The sequence below is a fragment of the Crassostrea angulata genome, chromosome 2 (genome assembly GCF_025612915.1).
Source record: "Crassostrea angulata isolate pt1a10 chromosome 2, ASM2561291v2, whole genome shotgun sequence".
NCBI classification, from domain to species: Eukaryota; Metazoa; Mollusca; class Bivalvia; order Ostreida; family Ostreidae; genus Magallana; species Magallana angulata.
In genome coordinates this window covers 21,855,331-21,872,655 of record NC_069112.1, presented here as the reverse complement: position 1 = coordinate 21,872,655, position 17,325 = coordinate 21,855,331, and the positions used below count along the sequence as shown (strand labels likewise).

The following is a 17,325-nucleotide window of genomic DNA, read 5'->3' as shown; positions in this document are numbered from 1 at the left end:
TCACAACAAGTTTTACCGACTGTCGCTACAAATCTCTTACGTTACGCCATCAGATCACCGTATTGGTGTTGAAAGAACTTTAGAAATAAAGCTCTCAATACAGGCAGTGTTTGTATTCATCGTTAATCTGAATATTCACACTCTCAAATCGTCCTTCTTATTGGTTAAGTTACATCTAGTTGTATAAGGCGTGGATGTTTTGATCTTATCATTAACACTATGAAAAACCCCCCAGCACATTTATGAGGCACGTTAATGTCAATAGTTAACACCTTTAATTACGTTGCTATACTGTGGTTTCATCGATATTCGTTGAATACCAATTTTCGTGGATTTCGTTATTAAGTTGATCCACGAAATTAAATGTTAATTAAAGTGCAATTTCTATTAACATTTTGCATTGATAGGATCATTGGCCACGAATTTACGTATCCTTGAAACTATGATTTTCACTTTATCCACGAAAATCGATGCCCTTTAATAGTAATGAAACTACAGTAATTTTGAAATAATGATATTGAAATTTTATTGAAACTACTCAACGAACAACAGGACGCAATGCCTCACCTGCCTTGACCACGTCCTCCTGCATTTGTATATATGCAAACAATAACATAAGTGTAAATTTGTATAGTAAATTTACTATTTTTAGAAACCAGTGTGTGTTTGATAGGCCATGTACATCTTTGTGTCATGATATGCTGTATTGTGTTTTAATTTGTTTTATGCAATACATTTGCGTGTAATGTGTGTAATAAAAAAACTCTTATGAAGAAATTTTACTTAATATTGATATTTGCAACAAGCATGCTTTATGTAAGATACAGCTGTCATTCATTAAAATAAGTTAATATGTGATGCTTTTATCAAACAGAATAACGATCTTGTTAGGACTTATTAGAATAAACTTGTTTTGTTATATCTTTTAAAAACCCTTTATCCAATGTGTCCCCAACAATAGTTAGTACACAATAATGTATAATACAGGGCAAAAATATTTGCTAATGTATTTTATTTTTTCATGTACATGTAAACATACCGTTGAAATAAACTAATATTATTACATGTAATTCGTATTTGTTTTGTTTGGCTTATACCTTGTTTCTTTCACTTGATAAATAAGAATTAGATTAAAGAAGTAAAAAATGAAGGAAGTTGATTTGTTGATTCAATAATAGTATCGTATGACCAATTTTAATGAACTGCGAACGCTAACGCCTATTCCCCGCCTACATTTTGCATCAAAATATTTCGGAATTTTTATCAGATATAAAAAAAATAAATTTGTTTACTAAGAGTATCATCAATTCCCAAGTGAATTATATAAGAATAATTTGTAGCCTTATAATTATTTTTAAACGAAAGTTTTGCTTACGATTGGTCTAAACATTTCTTCATTGAAATCGATCTCTATGAGAGAGAATAATATTATTAAACGGCCAATATGTGCATAAAAACTTAATAATCACATTCTAACATTAGATATTAAAGTAAATTTTTACTTTAACTCATATTCATTAATTATTTTTTTAAAACGTTACAAAGCTTTTAGTTAGGCGGCTAGACAATGCTACCGTTCGCAGTTCTTTCGGCTGATTAAATGCACCTCAAGTTGAATGCCTTAAATCTTCGTATAAGGCATTTAATCAAATGAATGATAAATCTTAAATCTTAAAAAAAAAGCAAATAACACTGTGCCGGATAATTATGCCAGTGCCAAGGTGGCATTTTTGCACCCGCTTAAGATGCAGTTTCGGAAAAATCCATGTTTACCAAATGATAGACCATTGTCTAGAGAGTATATAACCACTTTTGTTTTTAGTGTGCTTCACCTGACAGGTGAGATATTTACCTTTAAAAATTAATATCCCATCGGAAAATGATAATTCCCATAGGAGAATTGACTCTCCTACAGGAAATATTGACAATCCTATAGGATTTTTTAAAAGTCCTGTAGGAATTAAATTTCCTATAGGAGAATGGTAGTTCCTGTAGGAATTTGATTCAGACATGTAGTTTTCCTATAGGATATTAAGTTTTCCTATCGGAATTTATCAAATCCTATCGGAATTAAAATTCCTATAGGAAGTTCTTGTATTCCGATAGGAAATTTCAAATTACCTATAGGAATATTGATTTTCCTATGGGAAAAATTATTTTCCTATAGGAATTTATTTTTGAAAGGTAAATATCTTACCTAACAGGTGAGATACACAGATAACAAAGGTGGTTGTTAACTCTTTAAGCAATGGTCTATCATATGGCATATTTGAATTTTTCGATTTATGCAGCTTAAGCGGGTGCAAAAATGCCACCTTGGCACTGGCATAATTATCCGGCACAGTGTTAAATGCTCTTGGAAAACTACTTGATTTTCGATCGATTATTATTATTAAGATATAGGTTTAAAACTAACTTTGGTAAACGGTCTCCTTCCTAACACAACTGATATTTAAAGTGTATGGTGCAAGTTTCATCTTTTCGGAAATTATATGGTCGATAAAACGACCTTGTCAGCAAATACAATCTTTCACTGGGTTGCATAATGACTGACTTTTCATACTTATTGCTAGTACTTTTCCGTTTTTTCCTGATTATGACAAAGAGCACACGATGGGTGTATAATCGGTCAGCAGAGGATGCTCACTCTTCCATGGCACCTGATCTTGACTGTTTTTGTCCGTCGATGCTCTGCTAATGTTTTTTTTTCCATTTGGACTTTTGATTTTGAGCGGTGTTCACCAAATGTTATTTTAAAGTACTACTTTTAAAAAAAAACTTGATGAATATTGTTATGTATCTAGAATCGGGAATCTAATTATTCCATTTAAATTAATTTTTCGCAACATTATCATTAAAAATATAAAAAATATTCTTGATGCCTCTTGATTTTCAATAATTCAGGAGCGATCTTCTCCTTCCGTTTTTTTTTTGAATTATTTGCGACGAATTTATTGATCTAATTTAATTTTTTTAATTTTTTTAATTTTTAGTTTAAACCTATGTTTACGGCGACTGGGTTTTTATTATCAAAGTTAACTTTAAAAATACATAAAGCTTGGACGTTACTAGAAGAACTTTTTACGATAAAAGATAATTGATAATTAAATGTGTTTGATTTTGTACAAGAAATAGGAAAATTCAATTGCATAATTCAAATTTTATGAATTTATACGTGTATGCATTTCATCGGGTAATGAAAATCAAATAACGTTACAAAACGATTTTTTAAAAAAGCTATATATACCTCTATGATTTCATCAGAAAATCATTAACCGATGTATTGAAAGCGTGGTTGAAAAATATTCGCAAAAAAGCAAAACAATTATTGGAAGAATTAGAAAATTAAGTTTTGATTCGTAAGATACATGTAGAATTGCGATGGTTGTGCAAACGATTTATCTCAAGCAATATTTCAAAGGATTTATATGAAAAAGTTCAGAGATCGAAAAGAATATGAATATAAAAATCAACAAACTGAGCAAGTCGTCGTGTAAATAGCTATAGGTGAGTCTGCAAACAAAGGACAGTCTTATTGGTTAAAACATAAATCATCATATTTGTATGTTCTAAAGAGAGGAACACAACAACATTGCTGTGGTATAAACTCATACCTCAATACTTCATTATGATATACAAATAGGGTTAATGCAATCAGACATCCATTACTTGTTTGTTTTTTTTTAACTTGCATAATATGTTTAATAAAATTTAAAATTCTAATTTCTCAGGATAGCCTTTCAAAACCATATTTCACAAAGACATTTTATTCATGATCTTAAACCTAACTTATATATCATAATTTGTTTTTAATATGTTTTATAGTTTACTAGAGATGCATCAACAATTTGTCAAATTATGATAAATTAACCAATGGTAAAACTGAAAAAAGATTCGTTCATCATGTGAATCAGACACTCCATAACAACTGTAACAAGGACAGCCAAATGAAAGAACAGAGAATGGACGGTGAATGATGAATGGTTAAAACATTAACTATGCATGGGAACGTCAGGTGTTACGAAAGCAAGACTCGAAATCTGTTTATGTAATGTGAATATCAGCAATTTGATGAGAATAGGAGGACACTCTGTGTAGTATCAGGGCTTCATTGTTTGTCGAGGACCGAGGATATCATAAAAGACAAATGGAAGGAAGCTTGTGATTCATAAAGAGCATGATTCACAGGATTTCGTATTTGGAGGCGATGAAATTATAAAGTTTTATTTTCAACTGCGTAGAAAATATGAACAGGATAGGTTCAAGTTTCGTTTGCAATAATTTTGAATGAAATGGCGGGATAGTAGAAGAGGAAGAAAGAAAATAAATTACTGGAGAACAGATATATAAGACTAGACCTTACATTTGAGAGACATAAGAGACGAGAAAAAAGAATTTACTGACAATTGTTATATTTGTTTCAAAGATCTTAATTCTAAAGGACCTAACAATTTGTTGAACATCAAATTAGACTATGGCTTCTACATTTTCATCGGAAGTTTTGGTTTTACTTTTGGCTGCTAGCTTTTCAGTTGTTCGAGGTAAGGTTTTTTAACACGATCATAATAATATTATATTTAAATAATGATATGCACAATTTAATGCATTTAATACAAATGGATTACATGTTAAGAAAAATGTTAGGTTGGAAGTTAGATACTGTATATAAATCGATAAAATGTCAAACATTTTAAAATCAAAATCTGTAAAATAAAGATTTGTGGTAATTTCTTACTATATTATACAAATATTGACTGGGGTTGAGGGCAACATTGATTATATTAGCCCCCGAGGGACAAAATATTTCCCGACGCGAAGCGGAGGGCAATATTTTCGTCCCAAGGGGGCTAATATAATCAATGTTGCCCGAAAACACAGTCAACATTTGTTTTGTTATATGAAGAAACAAACCAAATTTTAAGAAAGTAATTGAAAACAGATCGCCGTAATTTTCTCAGCTCAACAAAGAGTTCACGAATTAAATGTTGTGCAAAGTTTATATCCAAAATATCCTCAGCATCAAACGGTCAATGGTGAATTAACATACATATGTTCTACCTGATTTTACTTCACAGTAATTCGCAAATCCTTATATCCGTTATGATAGCAAACCATCGCATTGCGCGTCCGTTGTTTACTTGCCTTGACTGGCTGTCTATTATGACGTCACCTTGTTCTATTATGAGTCGCGAAGAGTTATTTACGTCATCGTTTACGAATCAACAAATCAGAGGCGATTATTTGAAATAGAGGGAATGTTCTCTAGATATTATTCCTAGCCGGTCAATATCAAAAAAATATTGACCGGTCAATATTTTTCGGAAGCGCTAATATTACAGTTATTGACTATTTGTCTATATAGAGTTATATAGTGAGAATATACTACTGAATATAACAATATATTATATAAAAGTTGCGAACAAAAACTCATACATTTTTTCCCCGTTAAAAAATCCAATCAGTACAGATGTTTTCTATTCAAATTTTAAACCATGCACAAATAACCTTTCTACATGTAATTATGCAAACATTTTCTAAATGTAAGAATTTATTACCAACATTTTCCAAATATTCATAAAATACCTGTTTTAAACATGTAAATACCGTTTGTGATAATATAGACTGGCGGTAATCAACTTACTAAGAAATTGTACTTTTCTTTGTTTCAGCTGCCCTTATTTTTGAGAAGTGCACGCGCCACTCCCAATGTCCGGCAAACTCCGGGTGTCGCCCGAGCGGATGTGACGGCTACACTTGTCGTTGTGACGTCAATTTTGTGTACAGTGACGACAGAAGCCATTGTATACCAGGTATGACGTACATTATTTATGTTTATTTATCATCATCTGTGTAATCTCCTCGATTTTGTATTTTTGGTCCAACCCGCAATGTCAAAGTGCTGTCTATAGGGTTTATAGTTTGTATAAATCCTGATGTAGAAATCTGCAAAAAATGTATAAAGCTAAAGTACAAAGGCGTTCACTTGAGAGTATTTGAAAACATTCCTTTTTACTTTAAAAGTCGCGACTTGTGAACCATTTATTTACAAATGAAGATCAATTGATTGTATTTACATTTGTAACAGTATTCCCATGATTAAAAGGCAAAAAGATACTTATTATTTCAATTAAGTTAAGATGCGTGAATTTGACTTCAGGTATTCTAAATATTTTGGCTAATTTGACACAAAATGAATGAAGGAGTGAGATGTATTTGATAATTCCTGCTCGTACCATGTCCTTTAAGGTTTTGTTTCAATGCTGCATAATGCATGCACATGTAGAGCAGAGGTCGGGACGATTACAAGATGCATTGCAATTTTTTTAAGAACAACTTTAGTGTAAATTGCTTTATCTAAAGGATTTCTTTTAAATTTCTTCTGCACAGACTGTTAAAGCCATATCGACGCTATTGTATTTGCGGGAGTAAAGAATTTAAAAAAGATCAATTTAAACAGTTCAATACAAAGCATTTTGTATACAACTTGTTATTGTACAGTATTCGAGTTGTTTATTTTTTAAACGAAAAACAATTTACTAAAAGTTAACTTATATAAAGTCTTACTTAATAGTTAGCTGAAAATATGAAAAGAAGATTTTGACTATTATTTTTATTGCCTGAGTCTTTATCCTATTTATCTAATATAAAACTAGAAGCTGTTCCAAAATACAAGATTGTATTTGACATATGAGTGACATAAATAATAATATATGGATGTTAATAGCAAATGTATATTTGTGCCTCTAGTTAAAAAAGAGTAATGTTGCTAAATACAACCTCTCCATTTTATCTGACATACTGATTAATCAATCTTTGAAATAATACGCATTGGTGAATTAGCCCGCTAACCTATTTTAGAAATTTTGTATTTTTAGAAAGGTAATGTAGACCAAAAATGGAGAGAGATAGGTGGTTAAATTGTTAAGTGGAGATCATAATTTGTACATGAAATATGGGATTTATTACATGATATCCAGGGTTTCTTATTTACATATAATGAATTTACAAATTATTTTTACTTTAAAGACGATTTTAGTCGCTCTATTTTTTTTAACATATAATATATGATTTTGCTTAAATACATAGAAGAAAATATATTAAATAACCATAAGCAGATTAATTGACTTTTTTAACCCTTGACATTGAAGTATATTTAAACAATCAATTGTTTTCTTTGGTTATAAATGCGGGATATGAAGATGGCGACACTGCAGAACAAATGTAAAGTGTGGAATTTTTCTGCAATGATCGCTACCTTCATAACCCGCATGAATCATCAAAAAAAGCACTTTATTGCTTATATTTACATCTTTCTTTTAATAGATTAATAAATTGATTGTTAAAAGTAAGTAAAATTCACTAAAATAATGTTATTGTACATGTACATTAGTTCGTTCGCTTAAAGAAACAGCTAAATCGTCTCTGTGGAAAATTGAGTATGACATCATCATTATTTTTTCGTGCAGTACGTGATTTTTTCTTAGGTCGCTGTAGGTTTCGACCAATCGATAAACGGGGCTTGTAGATTTCAGTGTTGTCAGTTTCCTGTCAGTTTCAGTCGCTGTAGGGTTCGACCAATCGATGAACGGGGCGTGTACATTTCCGTCTCACTGTTTCTATCGAGCTATGAATTAACGATAAGTTTCAAAAAGAAACAGAATCATACTTGGTAGATGTAAATAAAGTACAATAAAAAGTAATACAATTTTAAAGTAAATGATGATCAGGAAAAAAAAACTTTCGTTGGATATATTCAAAATATCTAAAATATCAGTCAATTGCCAGTTTGATTCTTCCATAAAAATTAAAACAAATATCGAACATTTTCTTTCAAAAAATAATTTTAACAAACACACATTATTGTTATTCAAAAAGAATCTTAAACCAGTATAATTGTTTGTTTTTCTCCTCGCCCCAAAAAGAAACCAATAAATTCATTAATTATTCATTAATCAATTAATTTATTTCCAACAAGAATATCAATCTACTGCATTGCTTGTGATTTTTGTTATAACAGGTAAACTAGTGGGGCAAACCTGTGACGCTAACCTGAACAAATGTCTTTCTCCGTTCGCCCTCTGTACGGACGGTGTCTGTCAGTGTAACGAATTGATGGAACCAACGTCAGATGGTCTATGCAAGGCCCCATATGAGGCGGAAATACACCAGTCTTGTGAGGAAAAATTCTGCGTCCTCTCTACATCGTGCATCAATGACGTCTGCAATTGCCCGGATGATAAAAGAGAGATAACTCCCAGCGAATACTGGCTGGATCCGTTCAAGGCTCGAAGATGTGTCGACAAAAATTTTTCTCTTGGTATGTGTAAAGCGGAAAATAAGGGCGTTAAAGTAATTTTTTCAGTACAAATCTTTTAATTTAATTTTAAAGGCTTTATAATAAAATAAATAATTGGGCTCTTGTCCAGATTCTGGATTTTCTAGGGTGTGTTTTCGTGTATTTTGTGTACCTCAATAAAATGATATTTTATCTTTCGCAATTTAAACATATAGTTTTCATCTTCGATCTTTTCGAAATATGCATTAAATTCATGAGTTTAGTTTCTTCTATACTAAATTATATCGTCTTACATCATTTCAGATTCTTGTAAAGGTGTCAAGCTACCTTTATTATCTGATCTGCCTGAGAAAAATGATGTTTCCCTCACATACGATAAACAGCAAGAATCTTATGACAAAACACACGAAGAAATGCCCAACGACAAACAGAAACCACAAAGCAACCCTGGAATTGTGACGTTAGTCAGTAGAGCATCCCAAACAGAGTCGGGTATTAGCAAGGTAAAGATTACAGGAAATTCGTTCACTTTGGACACAATAAAACCATCAACGGCGGAATATAAAGAACAAGGTCCTATTGCCGTTAGAATTAAGCCTCGGGGATTCAAAAACTCGCAGGATAATGAACTATTCGAAACAACAGATAAAAAAGGAACGAGGTATGATGATGATACTTTAAATGACGTGGGAAAAGATTATGTAGGTTCGCCTGCTAGTAAGACTGACCTAAATACTGTAACGGATTCTGTCATGTCTAATGCAGCCAATGCTCGCTCAACAACACATTTATTTGAGTCTGCATCCGGTCTTGTAAACGATAATATCGTTACACCACAAACAACTGTATTTACCTCACCAACTGGGGACGATACGCTGGCTGCCAGCATACAAACTCCAGATAATCTGGATTCGGGTGAGATGGAGAAATATGTTCCAGGCGAGAACTTCCTGGCTCCTGGTAATTTTGATTCGAGTGAGATAGCGAAAGATAACGTTGTTACGGTTAAAGCCGAAACAAAAAGTCAAGAACAAGTTACAACGGCCTTTGATACTGGCATTCAAAATCAAAACGGTGCTGACACTGGACGTCTGCAAGCTCTACTGAAATCAATCGTCGGCAACATGTTGCAGAGTAAGAACAAAGTCAACATTTATCATGGCTGTAGTGCAGATCTCCAATGCCCTGCGCATGCGTTTTGCACCATTCGAGGTTGCAATCAGCGTAAACAATGCTTGTGTTCAGAAGGGTTCATGGTGAATAGAAATGGTACTCAATGTATACCAGGTAAGTAGCAGTTGTGTTTTTTTATCCATATTATTGATTATATAATGTATTTTTTCGTATAAAACAGCACATATATTTTGAATAAGCTTTTATTTCATAATTTTATTTTTTAATGAGTATTTGTTCTCATTGGGTGATTTTTGAAACAGGAGAAATGTTTTACATTAAGACACATTAAAGACAACGTAAATTCTCGTGCATTTATTGACAATTATCATAAAGTGTAAACAGAGACTTACAGATGTCCAATAAGATAGATGTTGAATTTCTGTTTATTGTTATACATGTACTAGTGCTTCATTGGAAACAATATCCACAGGTAAATATTATATAATATTTTTACTCACTTACTACCTTACTTACCTACTTACTTACTTACTTACCAACCAGACGCCTCCCGCCCATGTGTGGTCAGTGAGTTTCGCTGTGACAACGGCCGCTGTATCCCCCTGTCCTGGGTCTGTGACGGAGTGAAGGACTGTCCCAACAATGAGGACGAAGGAACACAATGTAACTATAGGATAACATTCTGTAGAGGACTCTATGGTCGTTTTTATACTTTATTAACCTCCTTGAATTGAAGAGCTCTGTATTAGATTTAGTAAATATAGAATATTAACAACACAATGTAACTAGGATAACATTTGCATATCGCTGGGTGGCCGTGGCCATTTTTACGAGTTGATGTATATCAACTCAGTATAGTCACTGCAAAGGGGTTTCCCACCACTGGGTTAGATCACATTTTCTTATTAATGGTCAAACTACTACATCAATTATCAAAATGCAATGATATGAATCATGAAAGAATGACCTCTTTTATCGGAGGTAAAATTTGTTATCAACGTATTTTAATCAACAGAAAATCATGACTTTCTTTTTGTTAATTGATATCAATCCGCACAAGAATATAGGTTCAAGGAAAATCTTCTGACACATTTCATATACATGTACTAAGGATACATTATTGTTGCCATCAATAAATTGCATAAAACATATCAAGTATGTTTCTACATAACCAAGAACATTTTTATTGACTGATAAAAATGTCGCTATAATTAAATTTGACGTATTTGCATGTATATGAAACTTCAGTGATATCCGCGCTGTAATCGTTTTTATGCAGATGAGCACAGTTCAGTGGTGGACATTTAACGTTTTCCCCGGGCACACAAGGGTTGAAATTCAAGAACATGAATGCGTTTCATTACTTACACTTTATCAAAGGTGAAATGATTTTAGTGTGACAAAACAAAGAGTTGAAGCACAAGAGTTGAAAATAATCAAGAGCTGGGGGAGGGGGGGTGGGGGGGTGGGGGGTTCTGTGTGATTTGATCTTTCGTCGAGTTGAAGGTCAGTGTGGCCCTGCAACATGCACATCGGGAAAACAGCGCCTATTCATATACGTCATAGATTAAAAATAGATTAGCGTGGTAGTTACAGTGTGTGGCGATATATAGTTTTGAGCAGCGTTGATTAAGAAATAATACCGAGCGCAGCGAGGATTAATGGTAACACGTATATATAAGAAAATCAGTGAGAAATGAAAGTTGAATCAAGGGTACTAAGGCCAAAAAAAATTTCTTTCAGCCATGGGCGCCGCCATATTGGCAGCCATTTTGATTTTAAAAAGTTAGTTCGATCATTCATTGACTGGTACTTATCGATGTTTGTTGCCCCTAAACTCGATTAAAATTTTCTAGTGTTTCAATAAAAGGTAATTTGAATTAAAAGAAATAAAAGAGGACACCAGATAAGCTTCAATAGTGCTTCAATCAAGAAACACGACTAGTTCTATGTATATCTTATCAAATTATCAGATGGAAAATAAAAACATTAACATCAAGGAACTGATCTTTTAGATACTGAATAAAGTATTCAATTTAATTACCGCGGCATTTATATGAATTAAATTGATAAACAATGAAAGAAGAAATTTTAAAAAAAGTTCGGAATAACGTAACTCTCTTTGGCTATTTCCGAAGACAAAACGTGTACGTTTTACGTCTGAAACATGACGTCATAATGTAGTCTGAGCACGCGACATTTAGTTAAACTTTGGCTAATGATTTGAGTAAGCAACCAGGCGGATCCTACTGTGTGCGTTTCAAATAAATTTTGTTCTACAAAAATCAAACTGCTTTGTGTTACATCTGCGCTCGGTCCAACGGTCACACCGTTTACATATTATCATGAACATTATGGGTTTTTTTTTTACAAATCGGTTTGATAAACAGAGGCAAGCTATTTTACCTAGTCTATAGAATGGCAGCTTGTAGTTAATGATGTGCATTTTAGGCATGAGTAGAATTTTGTCATTTTGGTTTTTTTGCTCTCTGGTGTAATGATTGAATTTTATACTATGTATACTATATTTATATATCAATGTTGAATAACTTAAAATGCTAAATGCATGATCTTTCACGATTCATGATTTTTTTTTATCTTTGGTATGTTTTGGCCTAGTATAATAAGATACTTATATACTTTATTAATTATTTATTTCAAGTTCTGCTTATTGAGAGCAGAAAAGGGGCAATAAATGTCTGATTTCATTCCTGAAGCATCAACTCGTGTCAGTACTTTCAGTACTTTGATTTAACTATATTTATCCTCTTGAATTGCAGGGCTTTGTAAAAAGATATGGAAAGATGTAAAAATTCCAAACTGATAACTGAAGTAATTGGCTTTTTTGTTCACTTAATTATTGTTTATGGCCAGAAAATTCATACAAACAATTTTAACGTAGATCTAATAGGTAATTTGTTGACCATCCAGCCTCCTTATATAACTGTATAGGTTTCGTTTAAGTTCCTGATATGAATACATATAATTATGTTCAGTTTTCTGTGTTATTTTAAACCGTCCGTCAACATACAGTACACAGGGAAATACCGGGTATTTGCCTCAGTTTTATTTTTAACAACAACAACAACAAAAATTAAAACAACGGGGCGAATAATTAGTATAAGAAAATAGGATGTAGTTTTTGATTAAGTACTAAAATTGAGGCACCCGGTAAATAAACTGCATTTACTAATTACATGAATAAGGAAAGCCACATTGAACCAAAAAAAACCAAAACAAATTGAAAGATGGTGTAAATTATATTAATGTTGATCATTTGGCAATTGCAGGTTTTAATTTCACCAAATGTGTTTTTTCTTTTAAGGCTTGGGTGATGATTCTTCAATTCAAAAAGCCAATTCGAGAGTGACTGACCGACTGGAGGATAAAATAAACCACGAGGCAGCCATGAGGATACACCTAGAGAAGGGGATCCAGGACCTACGGCAGGAGATATCCCGACTCAGAGAGGAGTATACAGAAAAGTAGGTCATCTGTTCCTTAAGAAATAAAGATACTTGGCCATGGAACAAAGTAGTAGTTGATGAATATAGAATAATAAATGAAATGTCCATAAAATATGTAGAAGACAATCTATCTATCTATCTATCTATCTATCTATCTATCTATCTATCCATCCATCCATCCATCCATCCATCCATCCATCCATCTATCCATCTATCCATCTATCTATCTATCTATCTATCTATCTATCTATCTATCTATCTATCAGAATGACACCTAGCCCCCAAAACCAGGCTCTCCCGACAGGGTTTTCACCAGAACACTTTTCAATGATGGCTAAAAAGCAAAATCCTTGGCCAAATCATGATGACGATGTATTCTACGAAGGTTACACAGAAACTATTCAAAACTTGCTGAAAAAGTATGGTAAGCAACGTTTTGCATTCATAAATTCAGAACTGAACTGTGAATGTTTAAAAGCAACAACAATATAATTCAATAAGTAAAGTAAAATTGTATACAAATATTCTACACATTCTGGTGCATGTACGTTTTAGTATTATTAATACATTTATCTTTCTTTTAATGTTTTCTTAATGCATTCTCCGTTGGATATTTGTAAAAAAAACCATCGTAATAAAATAATAGAATAGAATAGGTTTGCAAAATTCATGAAAATATGATGTGATTTTCTTTTCTCTGTTTTTAGAAGTGTATACATTATGGGGAAGCAAGCTTTGTCCACGAGATAAAAACACAAAAACAATGTATACAGGTAACTGTGATCTAAAAGCCACATACAAACTAATCTTTACTTTGAAGATACCCCGTCAAACTGAATTTCTTGAATATCAAACAAAGAACTAAAAGCACAAATGTCAATTATTTTTTTAATTTACCCCAATATATATGAATGGTTAAAAAAACATATTTTCAGCATTTACCTCTGTTTTAATGATTATAAAAATATGAATATTCAAATGTGTTATTTTTCAAGGTATAATGTCCTCTAATCTTCCCAGTGGTAAAAATAAGGGATCCGGAGATGTTCTTTGTCTCCCAGAAGTTCCGGAATTCGACAACTTGACCGCGTCAGGTTCCACCAAAAAAACAACAAACCACAAAATTATTATTTCCGGTTTTAGTCGCCATTTGACCTGTGCTGTCTGCCAAGTGCAACTGATATCCTCAGTTGTTATGATTCCCGCCAAAACGAGCTGCCCAAAAGATTGGAAATTGGAATACGCCGGTGTATTAGTTTCCCCCGGAAGTAAAGACACTTCGCCATCTCGCTACGTTTGTGTGGAAAAGGGCGCTATATATAACGGCGGATTAGAGGACAGCAGAGGTCACGGGCCTTTCTTGACCCCTGTTACTGCGCAGTGTGGGAGGATACCCTGCCCTCCATACTCACAAGACCAGTATCTCCCCTGTGTAGTGTGTTCAATTTGAAAAAAAATACCACACAGTTTACTAGAAGATATTACGTTATGAGAATTTATAAATATATCTTTAAGCGCTTTCCCTCTTAACGTTTGACGTAAAGACCAATCTAAGTCTGGTTAAACCATGCCCCCCCTCCCCCGAAATATTTTTTCCAGATCTTAACACTCGTAAAAAAAATCATATATAAACTAATGATATGAAAAATGGTTCATTTTGAAGGTTAGCGTTTACTTATTGATGTATTTGCTTGTATCGTGTTTGTTTTCTACTCTTGACACGACCGACAAAATCCCACTTCGATATTTTTTATTAACAATTGTTGACTTTTTTTTATTGTTTTGTTTTTGTATTGTATTGTTTTCGAAATTGACATGTTTGAGATCTTTGAATTTGAATAAATCAAACATTGAACAGAATACTGTTTTATTTTATTTCATGTGCTTCAGTTTACTGTCAGTTATGTCTCAAATTACTTTGATGGTTGAACCTCATACTTATCTGCCTGTTAAAAATTACCATGTATGAAATTCATAGATAACTTCTTGGTTTGTTCTGAATCATACGCAAAAATTTTGAAATCTCAAGCTTTTAAAAACAAATTTTACTCATTCAGGTTTTTTTTTCATTTCGGTATAAAACATTTATTTTTTAATATATACAATGTATATATCTGTGACGCCGGCCTCAAAACTTAGACGAGCTCGCGTTGATTTCAGACGGACATGTACTTTTCCACTTCATTTCATTTTGTAAAAGTATGACTTGGATCGTCTTTTTCATTAAATATTACATGTGTATTCAATGAAATAGGTTCAAATCAATTATATATTGAAAATCTGTTAAAACAGATTCATTGCACAGAATTCTGTTCATCAAAGACTTCAAACGATATTTTATATTTAGTCTGAATAAAGAGAGATAACTCTGCATTTTGGCTAAACCAATTTACGAAAAAACAGTTCTTAAAACAAAATCACCCACGAATAAAAAATTATATATAATTATGTATATATATACACAGGTGTTTGACTTTGTTATCTAAAAATGTGGATAGAGGGTTTCAAGGTTTTTTTCATAACTTTTATTTTTAAAAATCATCAGAACTCTAAAAATTATTTAGAACATAACTACATGTATCTTTTTTATCCAATCAGCGGTCGCTACTAGTAAATAATACATTAGGTGATAAGTTTAATCTTTAAAATTTTTTGTAATTTCACAGCGACGTTACATTTTCGATTGACAGCTTACAGAACCGTAAACAAAAGAAAGATGATATTTAATTAAAACAGAACTTTTGATCAGCCAATGAAAAAGTGAGTTATGTTCAAAGTAAGTTGAATCATACCGGTATTAATGAAGTAAAATTTACGCGATTAAGAAGGGGCCCGGTCGATTCGCTCCGTCCACCCCCTTCTTAATTGCATAATTTTAACTTAATATGATATATCTATTACTTATGAATTAAAAATATTTATGTTTATAATAGTAGTAAAGTGTATTTAGGAATAAAATAGTTCTTTAAAAAAAAATAAATAAAAAATAAATTCTGAAATAAATTCAATTCCTTTTCGAAGTTTATTCTAAATGATTATTTTGAAAGTCAAGAAAAAATGTTTCGTAAATAATTGCTTTAAATTAGATATGCTTTATGAACATATAATATCTTATTCTTCATCATTTGACGAAAAGGGTAAAAAAAATTGTGGGCAGTTATACGCATTTTTTTTATAATCATGCAACTTTTCAATCTTGCTCAAAACGAAAATGCGCAGATCACTAGGTTGTTCAATAGTAAATGTAAGGAAAATGTACAAGTCATTCGTCAGGTCTCTCTTTAAACTATCCTAATATTATAATTTTCAATCATGTTTTATGAGTATGGGGGTAATTAACTGGTTTTTCTTGTCTATATGTGCATGTCTGGCGCGAAAATGCTTTTGCCTGTATGCCCAATTGCGATGTTGAAATTTACAACATAAATTCTTTCTTTACGGACAAAAGGAGATACTGTAATAGGTTTGCAAGTTAATACCATTCTATCCCTTTTTTCAAAGAAGATATTAAGAAGAAAGCTTTACTCTATTTTGACGGTAAGAAGTTTTATTCAATATTTGGTATCCATATGGTTTGAAAAGTGAATGTTAAAATCTAAATAAATTTATTAGTTTACAAATATATGTATCACATCCACCCCCCCCCCCCCCCCCCCCCAAGAAGTTTGTTTGTTGTTGGGTTATTTTAAAGGGAGGGGGGCAAAATTGAATATGAACAAATTTCCTGTTTATGAAAAGTTTTTTTTTTCTTTTTTTATATTCTCTTTTATGAGTTTTCATCATTAATATTTATACACTGCTAGTAGTTAATAATCAAAATAGATGTCAAAAGTAGAAAAAATGTTTTCTGGAGTTATCTCTCTTGAAATGATCTTCAATTCATAAATATATACATTTGGCGTCTTATAGGAACACCATTAAAACCTGCATTATTCGATGACGCTAGTTGATGCATTTGATTCAGCTTGTCAAAAAAAAGGATCCTTGCTAAGACAGTCATGAAAAAAACTTTTCATTCTATTACATCCACCAGTATGGAATACAAATTGTATGTTATATTTGAAAGGGTATCATCCTGAATTTAAGAAATTAACAATACAACAATTACAAATGGAGAATGATAAATTAAGAACAGAATCAGTTCTACAGAAACGTGAAATGTGAAGAGCATAACATCAATAGAGAACCGTACTTTTATTGTATAATGTCATAAACCCACAACATATTAAAAGTGCAAGCATCTTAAAATTATACCAGCTGTAGATAATTAATAGATTAATTAGATACAGATTGCAGGTGGGGAAGAGAGTTTTGAAATAATATATTCTATTACACACATGATATTCAAATAAAGAAGTAGTTGCATTACCTGTTTTTTGCATAAATTAACAACTCTCTCTCTCTCTCTCTCTCTCTCTCTCTCTCTCT

General features: G+C 32.2%; 2 protein-coding genes across 2 annotated transcripts in view; one reads left to right on the top strand and one right to left on the bottom strand.

Moving 5' to 3' along the window:
* The window catches only part of LOC128170467 (complement C1q-like protein 4), a 290,459-nt gene that overhangs the window by 245,650 nt on the left and 27,484 nt on the right, over positions 1 to 17,325 (bottom strand). The window lies entirely within an intron of this gene.
* Positions 4,137 to 14,465, top strand: LOC128170468 (low-density lipoprotein receptor-related protein 1B-like). Its single transcript, XM_052836243.1, has 9 exons — positions 4,137 to 4,541; positions 5,670 to 5,810; positions 8,018 to 8,317; positions 8,600 to 9,583; positions 9,974 to 10,093; positions 12,756 to 12,915; positions 13,164 to 13,321; positions 13,605 to 13,670; positions 13,893 to 14,465. The coding sequence occupies exons 1-9, from the start codon at positions 4,475 to 4,477 to the stop codon at positions 14,345 to 14,347; spliced, it is 2,451 nt and encodes an 816-aa protein (XP_052692203.1). The 5' UTR covers positions 4,137 to 4,474; the 3' UTR covers positions 14,348 to 14,465.